We start from the raw sequence: 16208 nt of genomic DNA, 5'->3' as shown, positions 1-16208 counted from the left end.
CTTATATTCCTCTGTCTTAGTTTTATTTATCGTCAGGTTCCTTTTTTTGAATATGACTGGTATTTCATTTTTTACTTTCTCTATTTCGTGGCCAAACAAACGTCTGTCATCTGCATATTGCAGCAAAATAAAATGAACAGTCCTTTCTGATTCTGAGTAATTATGGTGTTCTAAGTGCCGGGGTAGGCAACTTGCCTCATTTAATTTTGAGTAGCAGTGATCTGATCTGATTTGAGGTGTTATTTGTTGATTTTTACTTTTGCATTCTGGTCTAATCCCATCCTCCACTGCTCTCGAAGAATATAGGGTGAACAGGAGTAGTTCATTGGAGTTGTCTACACGCCAAATTTTTAAAAACGAAACCGTAACAAAATGTTTTTGGTTTCGCTTTGGTATTGACCTCTTCAAATCTCGTCTATGCACTAGGTGGCGATTGCTGAAACGCTTCAGTGTTTTACCATCGCTAGCGTTTCGTGGTCGTACCGCAAGAGTTGGCGTATCCTCGTTGTTGTCGTTTAACCATGCCCCCGTACAGGAATTTCTAAACTGTCAAAGGTACAAGGAGACTATATAATGATGTTTAATTTTATGACATTTGTAACTGCATGTATTGTTATCACATGATCCGTGATATTAAATTTGGTAATTTTGATCTGTAATTCGGAAGTCATTTGCATGTTGCTCGAATTCAATACCGTTCAAAAAAGTCATAACTAGCTATTGCATATGCTAAACGTGTTTCATATTTGCGCATATTTTCGTAAAAAACTAGTATCTGCGCTAGAGAACTGCATGCGAATTGATATCGCACAAGATTTCTGGAAGATTCCTCTGGTCTAGTGAAGTGCGTGAGTGTACATGGAATGTAGGACGTATTTGAGAATGCGAGTTTTTTTCAATGATTCCTCTGTACATTGTAAAATCAGCTTGAACTTATAGTATTGGAATATATTTTTACGTATTGTCTTAAAAAAGTATAGGCATATTTAGCCCTTTTGTTTAACCCTCTCTAATACAGATTATTGCATATACGTTGTCAGAATATCTTGCTCGAGCTCTGTAGATGTGCGATTGGAAAACCAATAATTACAGAAAGACAAGCCTACTGTACGATGGCGACAGTATTCATAGGCATTAGTTTGTAGCATCCTTGTGACCAGGTAATGAATAACTGATGATTTTACTGAAACTTGATTATTTGAGTGATTCAAAGACAAGATCAATCACTAATACGTGGAGATAACTTTTTAATTCAGTAGTAAGACAGATCTACATTATGCTAATAGCTTTTCTGACTTCTACCACTACATATTTGCAGCAATGGCGGAAATGAGTGCAAACAGTTTTCTTCACATTGGAGACATTCTGTCTCTATATGCTGAAGGATCTGTTAATGGTTTCATCAGCACCCTTGGGTAAGTCTTTAAAGTATGTAGGCCTACTTTAGTGCAACGGGTGTGATGGTCTTACTTATTAGTATGTGATCACAGTACGAACTACTCCGTGATATTGCTTAAGAATTTTCAAGCTGAACTCTGCAAGTATGCATGCATTCTAAGGAACATACGTATATGCATACATTCTAAGGAACCTCTGAAATTAACATGGCTTACATGTACATAGACAAGTATGACAACTAGCCGGTACAACTGCTGCAACCCAGGATGGCCTCTAACACTAAGACTAATGCTACCATTTGTAATCAGCATATCATCCAGAAATAATGATACATATTAATAGAGTGCCTTAAATTGAGGAAATAGACAAGTATCAATGCAATGCGCAGATATTAAAATGGTATTTTATGATGCTTGTCAAGACCAATCACAAACGTCATAGAGTACCCTTTTAATACCTCTAATAGAATTGAAGGCTACAAAAAATTGACCTACAAACAATCGGAGGATAAGTTGTTAAATTTCCATACCAAAGATTATTGTTTTCTTTCACAAAACTTTGCTTTATAATAGGGTGATTCGATATCCGAGTCAAAATGCTGTAAGTTTCTTGTGTTATTAACTTATTAGCTTATTCATAAAACACAATAGAAACGCTAATGTATAAATAGTACACTAATTGCTATCAATAATTCAGTCATTTCTATGATTATGTTATTACAAAACATAATGTTCTAAAAACATCAAAAATATATATAAAGTTTAATTTTGAACTAAAACTTATTCAAAATTGGTCGGTTATTTATTTAAGATGAGTAGTCATTTACTTTATCAAACATCAACACCGATATCAAGTGATATTGTTGAAATATATCAATATTGATTTATATAAAGCGGTGCTAGGGCCCGTATTTACAATATTTTGGTCGAGCCCTTTTAACCGTTGTTTAGTCATTAAAAGATGATGAATAGTAGTGATGAATTGTTACATAAAGTACATGTACGTGTTTCCTTGTAGAAGTTACTGTAGACCAATTAGAAAGTAATGACTAACAAACAATTCTCTTACTACAATCAATGAACTGTTTCAATTTTTTTTATCTTGCAAAATATTTGTAATAGAATTATTGCTATTGAAGATTTTTTTTAAATTTTTATGTCGATCACATTATGAAAAAAAGACAACTCTACATATATCTATATTTTATAGTAGAATGTCATGGGGCCATTATTACCAATCGCAGTTTGAAGGATTTTTTTGTAAATTGTTTGTACATTTACAACATTCATAATTTTTTTAATTGTATCACTTCATACAGTTGCATGCTTTTCATAAAACTAATTGTTGTCTCTATCGGAAAGTATGCCCATAGCTCCGCAATGCTGTCAAATTTATATAAAAACTATCCATATGATCACCTTCAGTGATACAAACATATTCTCAAAAGGTTAAAGCCTTGATAGTTACAATTAAGTACTGTTCAACCTCAGTTTTCAAATCAATCCAAAGTTGAAAAGAAACTTTAGCTTCTGATGTTGAATGACAATTTGGCGCTTTAAGACCCAAAGATAAGCTAATGAGACTCAATGTGGCTCGGTTATCAGCTGACACTCTCCTATTCCCTGTATTCAACGGCAAGGTGCAGTGTTCATTTGGTTTAAGTCTTTAAGACATGCTGACTGTGATTTTTGATGTTCATTAGGGTATAATTTTATTGCTATTTTATTTTCATATTTTACTAAGATAAAACACAAAACTCTACTTCCACCTTTTTATTTTACTCCAAAATCTGAGGAAATGAGGCCGGGGCACAAGCTGCTACAGATTGTAAATAACTTCCCTGACCTAGCCTTCTCTATTAATAAAGTATTTGTGAAAAATTAAGTATATGTTACATATTGCCAGGATTAAGTATATGTTACATATTGCCAGGATTAAGTATATGTTACATATTGCCAGGATTAAGTATATATTACATATTGCCTCTCGAAGAACACTTCTGTGGCTTTAAACAGTGTAAATAGCTTAGAAATAACTCATTTTCTAGTTTTGGAATGGATTAGAATTATTCAGATAGTCTGTAATGGGGAAGCTAGTTGGGGGATCGAGCGATTTGCTTTTTGAACAGATCTTTGGAATTGCTCACTGTCGAAACCTGAGATCAGACAGTGACCAGAGTAAGACAAGCACTATGCTTTACATTTTACTACCATATCCACAAGCATATCTTAGTTCGATTTAAACAATTTTAATACAAATCTTGTATACAAATATGCTACAAAACATTTAGATCATTCAGTTTTTAGGCTGCGCTATGCTTTTATAAATGCCTATCTTTTTAAATTAAAAAACAAAGTTCTAAATACTCAAATGTAATCTTGCAATGTTTATTTTTATTACTCGCAGCACAGCTTTACTTGCTCCTTTCTAACATTCTTTGTTCAAGTTCATAATCAGGAAGGTCAGTTGCAAAATTCCACAGGTTGGTTTGTGATGCGCTAATGGTTTAAATAGCCAAGTTTGCAAAGATAAGTGATACTTTGACATACATGCCATATTGATGAGAGCTTGTGTGGTAGAAAGAACCATATTAAACTAAAAATGACCTTGTTTGAATTAGCTCATGATTTGCTTAAGCAAAATAGTTATTAGTAAAGGTAAACCTTTACTAAGAACTATTGCTAAGTTCATCAGTTTAGTGCTCCCAACTACAAACTAATAGTGTACTAACTACTAACAACGCTATGGTAAACCGTGAGTAGGACCTTAATTAATGATTGGCTGATTCCTTTCTGCGGCTAAGTTTATATAATGTTGCTAACCTTCCTAAATTATCTGCGCTATCTCAGCCCTACGCATCTCTAAATGAGAGTAGATAAAGTGTGTGGTTAAGATAGTCTACAATAAACACAATTTCAACGTGTTTGGATAACTTAGAATCTTTGATAGCTATTCTAAAACAAAGAGTTGTTTACGCATCATTTCAATTTCTATGATTTCGGTTTGAATAAGTTTGCACCATGGAGAGTGTGCTGAGTGTGGACTATTTATTCCGTTAGTCATTATAATAAGAGGAGTAATGATACAGAGTATTTTTATTTGTTTTTGAGGATAAATGTTTCAGCGAAATGGTTTTCCACAATATTGGCTGTATGCGCTATTCTGTTGCATTGTTTGTTTTCTTACATTCAATTTTTTCAGATATAACTCTTTCTCAATTCGTTTGTTAGCATGATGCTGATAGCACTTAACTGGCATGTGAGAACAGCAAACACTTCAATGCATTTGTTTAGCTGACGATGACAGGCGTGTCTTTTAGTTTTCCAGTTCTAATGGTCTTGTCTATTAAGTGAAAAAATTCTATCTGAATCATAATCTCAATCATATCATACTCATAAAATGACTCATATTTGGTGACTCATTGTGTAACCAAGTCGCTCAAACAGCTTCTTATAGCCGTAATCTGATATAGTTTAGCAGGCTGGTCCATTGCGCGCTCTGTGTGTGTATAACCTGGACAATATATATCCTATCTAGGATTAAGTAAGGATTATATTTACATTGTCATCAAGTTAAAATACAGCATTTTCAGTTACCATAACTTTTAAAAACAAGACTCCTCTTTTCAATGTTTAACACATTAACAGTAGTATAGGCCTTACTACAGTCATACCTCTTGACATACGAGTTTAATGCGTTCAAGGACTAAGCTCTTATGTCAGTTTACTTGCGTTTGAAGGCACCATTTCCTATATGAAATAACTTGTGTTTACTATAATATTTACTATAAACTTTAACTAACTACATATAACTTTAATTCATTAATCATGGTTTCTAAGATTGATAACGATGTTAAAGAAAGAAGTAAGAATCATAATCAGATAATCAGTTACCTACAGTAACTTTACTAAATACAGTAAAGTTACTGTAGGTAACTGCATTCACTAAGGTTAATATACCATGTTGTTACTAATTTTTAATCTGGTTAGTAAGCTACGTATATAAAATTTTGCTGTTTTTACCACGGGTGTTTGCATTAGATAATTACTATGGGTTTCTATACCCCTCTATACGGCATTTTCGCCTTACATTGCCAACACTGGGACGAATTGATCTCATACGTCGACTGTATCTCGGGGCCCACTGTATTTTCATTTGCATATTTATATCTGCTTCACGATGAGAGGGAGAGCTCTTTTTCAGCTCATGATCAGTCACATGATTTAGTTGATGAAACTATGGATTAGCTTTAAGCTTTGAACTTGACTTTAGCCGAATTCTATATGATGAGCTACAGAGAAATGTACACCAATAAAACTATTTCTTATTTATCGATTGGCAGTGGTAACACTGCAGCTCATATTTGCGCAATCAAGAAACACATTAAACACATTAACATTAAATACAAAAACATTAAGCTTGATATCACAAAAACTCTAAGCACTTGTTATGACAATTTCAGTCATATGCCATCGAAGTGTTGAAAGTGTGATATCGACAAAGTCTACCCACTGTGTGAAAATGGTTATAGGCCAAACAACTTTGTTTTAATAATGGTTACATTCTTCGTGAAATAATTTGTAATCATTTGGTATGCTGGCCCGCGAGTAAAAATGAAGTAATGAAATGTGTCGATGAAACGTGATTTACTGTTATTACAGCTATATAGCAGACTATCCATACGACTGCCTAATGCGTCAATTATACCTGCGAAACTGCGATAATCAAAACTTAAATTAACCATCTAATTATCTTGATTTGAAAATTTGGTTTAGGATGGCCAAATATTCCTGATGTACATCGATTTTAATAATCATATAGGGTAATTACAGTTACATTACTTATACTGTCGTGGAAAATGATTCGTCAAATTGAGAAAACAAAAAGGTTTCTTCGTGAAAAGCTAAAAAATGAGAACGCTATGTCACCAGGTATTGCTGATGTAAATGCGGATAGGTTTGTGATAGTGTGAATATTGTTATCATCGACGACCACCGATGTATTGTGACATCAATGTCGAGGTATGGCGATATAGTGTGGCCTTACTGCTACATTGTCGCTGTCAGCAAAGCTTACTACAAGCAAGTTTTATCAAACCACTGTAATACAAAAATAGTTGTGTATAGTTTCCATTTTTGTCTGCACTTAAAATATGATGATAGCCAATTTTTTTAAATGTTTGCGGTCTACCATTGTTTGAATTATTATTCAGGCAGCATTAGAAACATGTAGGTGACAGCATTTCTGACAATCTTTATCTTGGTTAACATAACTGTATCATGAAGTTAGTAAATGGTGTTACCGTTCCATCAAGTCCGGTCAACACTGAATGCTATTTAAACACAGTAGGGCAACTAGCTGGGAATTAAAAAGTTCCCAGCAACAACATGATCTTATATGATGTGAACTGAAATGTTTGCTTTAGTCAAACTCTCGCGACCCATCATCATTATGATCTTTACCCGTGTTACACTTTACATTTGCTTACTTAAAACAATTTAGAAAAATGTTTTCAAGCAGGTTAGTGTATACTTATAAGGAGCTACCGACATTTTAGCAGTTTAATTTTTCTTATTGTTCAGTTTACCTAAAGTCGATTGTTTATACATATAGCCCAAAGGCTCTGAGCTCGCTGTGCAAGAATGCATCTGACAAATTAATATTAACTTTGATGTCAGACATTTTTCTGAACGTGTCTGTCCTAAAGTCTCATAGTCGGTTCTGTTGAATGATACTTTATGCAGCCGCTTGTAAATACTTTAAATCTGCTCCCACTGTCTACCACTGTGCGCATTAGTTGTGAACAGAATTAAGAAATGAAAGGAGTTATTGTGATGACTTAAGCCTGCTTAGATTCTGTACTGAACCTGTCTATATGAATCTATATTAGGGCCAAAACTATATGCTAATGGCTTCGTCTATATCTAGGTATGTGAACATAATTTCTCGATAGCATTGCTGGCAATAAAATGGGTCCATTGTAAACCAGGCTTTCCAGCTTTGAGTCTAATCACATGATGTTCTATGAAACTATCATGTGACATGGAAACCAATATAAAATGAGCCTTCCACACGCGGTGCGTAGGTTAGTGTTTATGATAGAGCTTCTGTAATAGCACCAAATTACTCTTTTCTCAATCTATAGATGCTGCTGGTTTCTTTTATTGTAATCTGTTAACATAAGTGTTAAATTTGTTTACATCTAATAAATTATACAATTAGCTGCTGTAGAACACGAGCTAGCACACAGATAACCATTTCTACCTAAAGCAGTTCACACTCCTTGTTTTTAGAACATTTTATTTGACTTCGAAGAAATCCTGCATATACATGTATGCCTAGAGGATACAGTTACCGGAATCTGGCGCCGGGCGATATTGCAGATGCCTGATAAAAATGTATAAGAAGGTTAATCCTACGGCATACGCTTGCATATTACAGTGATATCGGTTCAGAAGGCCAGGAAACTAGAAAAATAGTTTACTTTCCAGGTGGTTAAGCAGTTTCCTTGAATTTTTGGGTCTGTTCTACCCTCCAATCCACCGTTTTGAAGTGAAACAAAACTCCTTCTAATAAACCTCAGAAAAGCTAACTACTAGTTTTTCATTTAATAATTCTACTTGCATATGCTTTAGCCCTTTAGGCCAGTTCTCTGAGAGTGTTGGCTAATATCTTCAAGCTCATAGCAGAAACTACCAGCACAGTATAAAAGAATGAAATGCATAGCTGTGCTCAGTACGACCATCCGGTCATATCTGCTGTTACAGAATACAGTACATCCTCACTGTTGTTTTTCATTTTGTCTTTTAATCACACCTCTGCCTGAAAAGGCCATTCCATATGCACGTGATATGAAGAAACCTTTGCCTATATTCTTACATATCGCTAGTTATCTTGTTACGCAGGTTAGTAGATGACCGATGTGTTCTAAATACCGATGCAGGGGATCTTACAAACCCTCCTAAGAAATTTCGGGGTATGTATAATTCATGTTGATGTAAAGTTCATACTGACTGTCTAATCAAGTAAGGTAATTTATTGTCTCCTATCAAAAGGTGCCTTTGCACTATGACAATGTACTTACAAATGCAGAATAGCAAAGTGTAATTGGTTTCATGTTCATGTGCTCAAATCCCAACGTACTTTTCTCATGTTTTATGCAACTTTCGCGAGAACTCTGAACATTCATACATTGCTATGGTAAAACCCACCAAGCTGACGTAGGAGTTGACACTTTATTTTTTCCGCTCACGACTGAGAGCTGATTGATTTTCAGTTTTTTATACAGCTAAACCTCGACTCATGTGTTGCCCAGTATAGGAGTTCTTTTATTTACAAGTCATGGTAGAGCCAACATTTTGTTTGTTATGAGCTAAAATTTTGGGTAGGAGTCATTTTTCGGGGAAGCCACCCCTACATATAAGGTGCACATAAATAAGGTCTGGTGTGTGCACAAGTGTGTTCACGTTCACCCGTGTTGTATCACATAAAGAACAACCGCTAGTGTACGTCACATGTTTATTCGCGTTGTGTGCTGTTTTATTGTCTACTACAAAGGTGTATTGAGATGAGTTTCTATCTACCATAACTGGACTAAAGCAAGCAGTAAGTTCAAAGGTCTTGTGAAATGATAATAAAACATGAATGGTGCATATGAGTCAATGACCTGGCCGGAGTGTACTACCGAAGTACTTGTGAATTGAGTGCAAATGATCAAAGTATAGTTAAACAGGCAAAACTTAATGATGTAACGATGGATGTTAAGTTTTAGTTAATAATCAACAGAATATTTTTCCTTTGCCAGTGTATCAAGTCTGTTGTTCGGTCACGAAATAATAAATTGATCACTATCATTGATTTTGTTGTGAAGGAAAGTTACTTTTATATTTGGAGTTGAGAAAATTGCTTTTCTTCAACCACTGCCGTCTCCGTTGGCTACATTCAGTGGTTGCTAAAATAAGAAAGCTAAATTTTAACTTTTTTAATTTAACAAAACTTGTTTTGGCTTTTATCACGCATTGGTAAAATATTTGCAAGGCTTTATAATTTAAAAACATGTTTGTTTTTATATTTTTCAGTTATAACGATATGCTTCTCAGGACTAAAATGCATTAATTTGATTAAGTTGGTTGATATACGAGTTGATTGATGACCAGCCCAATCAGGAGATCAATTATTCACTCATCTCAAGGTTGACTGTATGCTATTTTGAACATTATTTCCAATTTTTTTTCTGCTGGTTTTTTAAGTGCAGTCAAGTCTCAACTAGCAATCATTACTACATGCAAATCTTTTACCATACAATGTAAAATTTGAGAGGATATTTGTTTTGACAGATGAAATAATTCCCAACATATGGCTGATCATGCATTGTTGAAAGTTTCCAGTTTTCTAGGTACAAGTAAAAAGTTGGTAAAAAACGAAAATAAAACTTGAAAATATTGAAAAAATATACAATTTGAGCTACTATAAACTATGTCTAGTGTGAGCTGGGCTGTGCATTTGTATGTAGTGTTTTTTGTCGGAAGCTAGCCTTTTTCTCTCAGGTGCGCTGTACCACAGGCGGTGCCAACAATTTATATTATACTTACTGCAATCAGACAGGGTATTTTATGGCCAATATATATACATATATACATAAGCATACATATACATTTATGTATGTGTTATATGTTTTATATAAGCATATATATATACATATATAAAACATAATATGTTACACTTAATTGAAGAATAGACACTATAATAAACAAGGTATAAAATGAAATATACAAAAGGTCAAAATATATCATCCAAACCATCGGGATATTATGATTACATAATTGAATAGACATCACAGGGGAGACAATTTCTACCATTCTACTGTCAAACGTATGCATTTGCTGGACTTGCACTTGGGTTGAATTTTCTCTGAAGTTAAGTAACATTAAAAACCTCTTAACAGATTATATTTTATTAACCTATTTTACACACGATTTAGGTTTTTCTATTGTTTATAGTTTCAAGTGCATTTGTTTCTATGCTACACCTAATTACTTTTAAATTTCTAATTTGATATTAACCGATTCAATCAAATGCCAAATTTTGGTTTTCTCAATGCGATTGTGATATTCACCTAATAGGATGTTCGCATCTCATCATCTCATCTTGCTTGAAACTCATAGCAATACTTAGATTAAGCCTGGTTCCCATATACATCGCAAAGCACCGGCGGTAATATCGCTAATATCGCGCAGCGAAACACTTGCGGTGCTCGGCGCAGTTTAATGTTCACATAAAAGCCACATCATTAATAATATCGTAAACATAATTGCGTAATCAAATAAAATGTTCGCTCGCCACGCCGTTCTTATAATGGTGACCTTTACCCGTACAGTGCATTTCGGGAAGGTTTTGCCTGCGGCCGTTTGCGAAATTTGAACAGCGCTAAACTATTGCGATGCCGACGGCAACTACCGGCGGTACTCGGCGCATACGTTCCCATTTCATCGCTAATAGCCTGCGGTGTGTCGCCGGTGCTTTGCGACGTATATGGGAACCCGGCTTCAGTCTCAGATCATATTTCGAACATGTTGTAACAGCATACTGTATGTCAATGCACTCTTTATCATTGTAATGCCAGACTCCCAATGGCATATGCGTGTTTCGATTGGTTGTGTCTCGATTGGTTATCGACTACCATAATTCACCTGTCGACTATCTACTATACAACTGGCTAATTCAAGCTACAACTCCAGGAAAAAATAGGTTGAGGCCAAAAAAAGATAATTATTGAACATCAACTCGGGTTGCACTGTTACTACAGGGATATCAACCTTTTATCTAAGATAAGCTCACATAAATCACATGGCATCTCATTATATCTGGCCTGTGGCTAGCAATTTGTCTTGAGAATCATTATGAAAAGTTGAATGAAACATCTACAAACAGGCCCAAGGGCATGCTCATATTAATACTCTGCTATAAAGTCACGTTCATATTACACAGTCTGTTTATATTTTACAGAATCAAGCAAGATATGCAGTACATTATTCATTTGCTTAACACTTTCAGAATGATTGCTGTAAACCCAATAGCTTACATACAGTTATCCTTTATAAACTCCTGAACATCACTAATCGGGGATTTGAATTACAAATAAACTATGTGATATATAGCATTTTATTTCTCAAAGTTTGTCACAGATACCATGATAAGAATGAACAAGTGTTTACTTGAACGACTCGTTACAAAGTATTTATGGCCTGTTCCAACAAAATCAGCCATAGCGAGGCAACTCCAGTTTTAATTGTTTTGCTTATCAGATGCAGAATCTTTTACAGATTCAAATTACATTCAGTTACATGTAGTTACTTTATACTTCAAAAATTGACAATTTTAGAAAATAAACAAGAACGCAACATTATAACTCAGTTAAAAATTGCATTTAAGTAAAATGTCCTAAAGTTTGTATTGGTGGTTGTTATACATTTTTGTTGTTTGCTCGCCTAACGCTGTAGCAATGGCTATCCTATATTGATGCATATAGATAAGTATGCTAAAGAAACTGGGAGGATTCTAATCGTGTCCCATAACCTTTGCAACCGCGTTCTTATGAATGAGTCGTAACTTTTACAACCGCGTTCTTATGAATGAGTTGAGGGGTGTTAATCCCGATAAATTTATTTGTGGCTAGGCCAAAACTAGCAGTTTGATTATACAAAGTATTGTATGATACCACATATTTTGTCTAATAAACACATCTATACAGACAGTTTATTGATTAGTAACCATTATGAACAAGCAAAACCTAAAATTCCTGACCTTTGTAACCAACTAACCAAGTGTTTGTCAACAAATTTCAACTATACTGAGTACAGTAAATAAAATAGTGTAAACATATATCATTGAATATATCCATGATTTTTTTTCAATGAACTGTCAAAGATTGCAGCTGACTTAAATGTAGATAATCTTTACAATGAGCACATATTTAGTTGGTTTTTAGCAATGAGTGCTGACTAGCTAACTGCATAAATATTGATGTTTTTAATACACTTTCAGTATCAACCGCAACTTCTACCCCAACCTTATTTTTTCAGATTTTTGTGTAAGCGAGTGTAGAATCGGCTCGCTTGTTTTATTTTAATGAAAGGCAGACCATCAAAAATCATCTGCAAAAATCATACAGAAACGTTTTTCACTTTTTATCATCAAAGCTAGTCAGTGGTTGACTTCGAAAGATTATGAGAAAAAGTACATTAGTCAGCAACCACTCTGTGTTGTCAGATTTTCTTTGCAAATCTCCGAGGTGTTCAAGTTTCAATACTTTTTTGTATCTGATGCAAAGGTAAAAGTTTTGTTCGAATCCATATTTTTTAATATGTAAAGCATTTGAAAATGATTAGATTACATCTATAACAAAACTATTTGCACTGTGAGTTTTGATTGGTTCTGGTGGTCGACTAAAGACTTTCAACAATGGATTAAGTTTGTGGTAGAAAGTACAAAAAGCCTTTTATTAGACGCAATATAAAAAGAGATGTAATTTGTTGAAATGTTGGAATTTTCAAAAGTTTAAAATATGATTTTAATGTGTTGAACTTTAACCCGTTACATCTTGAAAGTACAACCACTGTGTTATGCTCAATTTAGTAGGTATACGTGTAATTGATAGCATTCGGTGTCATACTCTTGAGAAAACCAAACTCCACAATAAAAAATACAATGATCTGGGGCATGCCATTACTCCAGTCAGCGAGAGTTCAATATTGGCGATTTTCACTTGCAAACTTTGTTTAAGCATTGAATGAACTGTAGAACCAAAGTTTGAGCTTGAGTAATTTTTAAATTAGTACGTATATCTCCTAATTGTATAATAAGTATAACGTAATTAATATAAGTCCTAATCATTGGCCGGACTATGGATTTTTGCTTAATGAGTTTGTATTTGTATATTCTTTAAAGCCAGACAAAACATCTGTTACATCGTTCCCTTACCTTCCTTTTAAAATTTAATATGGTATCAGAGATATTTAATAAGCTCAGGTTAGTTGTTTCATCTGGTATAAGTTTTTACTTCTTACGCTGATAGATTATGATGCTTTCATCCAACAGATCTGCGGCAACTATTTGTTGTTGTTTAACTGTCAGGTGCCAGCAATTTACCAGGCTTTTGCCAGACGAAGTGTTTATCACAGTGAAGATTCAGCTCATTGGCAAGTGGAGTTTAATGAGTGTGTCCAAGAATCGTTCGTCGATACACTCCTAGCTTCCGACTGAGATGCAAAAAATCGTGTTAATTGTTGTATCATTGTGACATTCGATAAATGGATCCCCATATAACTCTAGAACTTACAATAACTCTTCCCGTTGGATGCACAAAATGAGATTGCATTGCGGTGAACTATTAATAATGTTTATATTGCTGCTATAGGTTTTTCTTTCAAAGGATAGGCTGACATTTAAACCCATAGGCCCTTGTGAATGATAGTTGATTATGCTGCTTTGACCTATTTGGAACAGAGAATTGTTTTACTGCAACATCAACTGACCCTTCATCGAGTTACTGTTGTAGAATGGAAATACAGTTGAAGCTCCTGTAATGTGTTGTGTGCCTTCTGTAACATAAATTCCACTTGATGTAGAATTTAGGTGAAATTTTTTCTCCGAATTATGTAAAAAATTCTATTTGTCATAAAGTGTCAAGTCAGTGGAATTTCTCAAATTTGATTTGAGTAATGAGAGTCCTATAGCCTTAAAAATATCATTTTCTCTCTTGCCGTACTTTGTAGGAAAAATGATGTATAGGGTTATTTATATTATATATAGTAGCACCCTAACAGCCTAGGGAGCTGTGAGAGATTGTCATGTGTGCCGAGAAAGCGCAGAGAATAAGTAGCTGCATAATTATTCAGAAATACATAAAGACAGGTTGGTGCAGGTGTTAGATTGTCAGTCTACCAATCTGAATGTCATGAGTGAGAATCTCGTTGAAATCAGTCTTTTGTACTAACCTCTAAAACTAGCTTGGAAATGGTGGCTGGACAGACAAACACCGGTCTTGTGATAGTTATATATATTTTTGTTTTACTTCGTTTCGGTATCAATAATATTTTTTTTCTGTGCAGCATAGACCGTGCTGCCTAGAAAAGAAAAAGAAAAATTTATTTAAATTCACATCGAAAGTATGTGCTCCCTGAAACGTAAAATTACAGTAAAAGTGAAAGTATTAGTGGAAGTGATAGGAAAAAAGAAAAGGTGTCGATACACACCAATAAATAATACCACAGTTACTGTACAGTCATTAAATTAAAAATTACGTTTAGTTTTTTCTCATTTGAAGGAACAAAAGGGTAATTTTTGGATGATTTTGGAACGAATTAGGTAATTTACATGTATTTTACTGTTTGTATAACATAAAATCTCTATAATTTATACATTCTGGGAAAGGATTATTTACGTTGTAGGAGCGTCTACTGTTTGAAATACAGTACCAAATATAGTACAGTATCAAATACACAGTGAAATATGTCAGCAATTGGGCTAATGGAAATGATGTGATTTTTGAATACACATGGACCTTTTCAGTAATTTATTGAAGACCTTTTTATTTCGTTACGTAACTGTGGAGGTCTAGTCTAATTAATTAGTCTAAATAATTAGAAGTTGTACAATAATTTATTGCTGCTCCTTATAACACGAAGATTGATGTATATACGTAATTGATCTTTTGCTGGGTCAACTGCAGAGTTGGTGATCCTTAATTTAGCGGATTTTTGCTGAATTCATTGTTGTTTTTTTCAAGTGCAAATAATTAGCAACTTGTCCAATCACATGCCTGCAATTGCTTATCCAAAAATAAAATCTGTTGGACCAGCTGATTCGTTCTCTATCGACCACATTACCATACATATGCATACACGGAGTTACTATAAATCATGCTACTCTTGCATTCGTAATTGCTCAATTTTGTGAATCTGAATGAGCCAGCTGGTGTTTATAAGCACTAATATCAACTCCATTATGGCTAGAAATCAGGGCAATAAATACACACGCGCATCTATGCATATTATGCTAATAACCTTCCTTCAGCCATATAAGCCTTGTGTGTCTCATTAGCATTGGCCCGACGTAACACTATAACCTAATACTAATAATTGTGGCCTTTTCTTACTAGCGGTATGTACACGCATTGGCTACTACTGCTATGCGGATATTTCTTGCTTGTATGTAACCCAGACGACGTGTTAGATAAGTCTGAGAAATATTGCCCAGCAGTCTATCATCTACACTATGCACTGGTATGAGTTGATAGGTGTAGATGACTCCCAATGTATACCCCACCATTTGGCTTTAGTCCATGTTAGCTTTGCACAAAAAATTTATGCTTTGTTGCAGACTGTCTGTTCAAGATCTGTCCAATGAGCAGGTACTCTGCCCAAAAACAGTTTCGAAAGGCTTCCAAGCAGTCGGGGGCGACAGACGCTGCCGAGGCGGTGCTTCTAAAGAAATTACAAGTAAGACCCGGCTTGCTATATCAGTTGAATATAGGACCATCATGATGGCTGGTAATGAAGTAGTTAAAGGGAGACTGTTTGCAGTTGTAAGCTGGAGGCATAACCTTAAAGTCTTGGCTATATAAGCTTATGAAATGAATCCTTACTCTTAACATACCGTAGAGGTTTACTGTGGCTGCAATTCCTGATGCTACTGAATGACTGGTCGAATTGTCAAATAAGTTGACCAATAAGAATCGGCCTCAGTCTAGACAAGGATATGACATTTTTGCTAGATTTTTTAGTACTGTTATTGAAGCATCTTTGAGTACA

At 34.6% G+C, this 16208-nt stretch overlaps 1 protein-coding gene across 1 annotated transcript in view; it reads left to right on the top strand.

Annotated features, from left to right (window-relative positions):
- The first annotated feature begins 459 nt into the window (after window positions 1-459).
- The window catches only part of LOC137393680 (inositol 1,4,5-trisphosphate-gated calcium channel ITPR1-like), an 89363-nt gene continuing 73614 nt past the window's right edge, over window positions 460-16208 (top strand). The window contains 4 exon segments of the mRNA XM_068080324.1: window positions 460-555; window positions 1319-1415; window positions 8304-8374; window positions 15778-15896. Coding sequence (XP_067936425.1) covers window positions 1321-1415; window positions 8304-8374; window positions 15778-15896 — 285 coding nt within the window. The 5' untranslated portion in view covers window positions 460-555; window positions 1319-1320.

Source organism: Watersipora subatra, chromosome 1, assembly GCF_963576615.1.
Source record: "Watersipora subatra chromosome 1, tzWatSuba1.1, whole genome shotgun sequence".
Lineage (NCBI taxonomy): Eukaryota > Metazoa > Bryozoa > Gymnolaemata > Cheilostomatida > Watersiporidae > Watersipora > Watersipora subatra.
The sequence above is the reverse complement of the archived record's forward strand: the minus strand, read 5'-3'. Positions and strand labels throughout refer to the sequence as shown.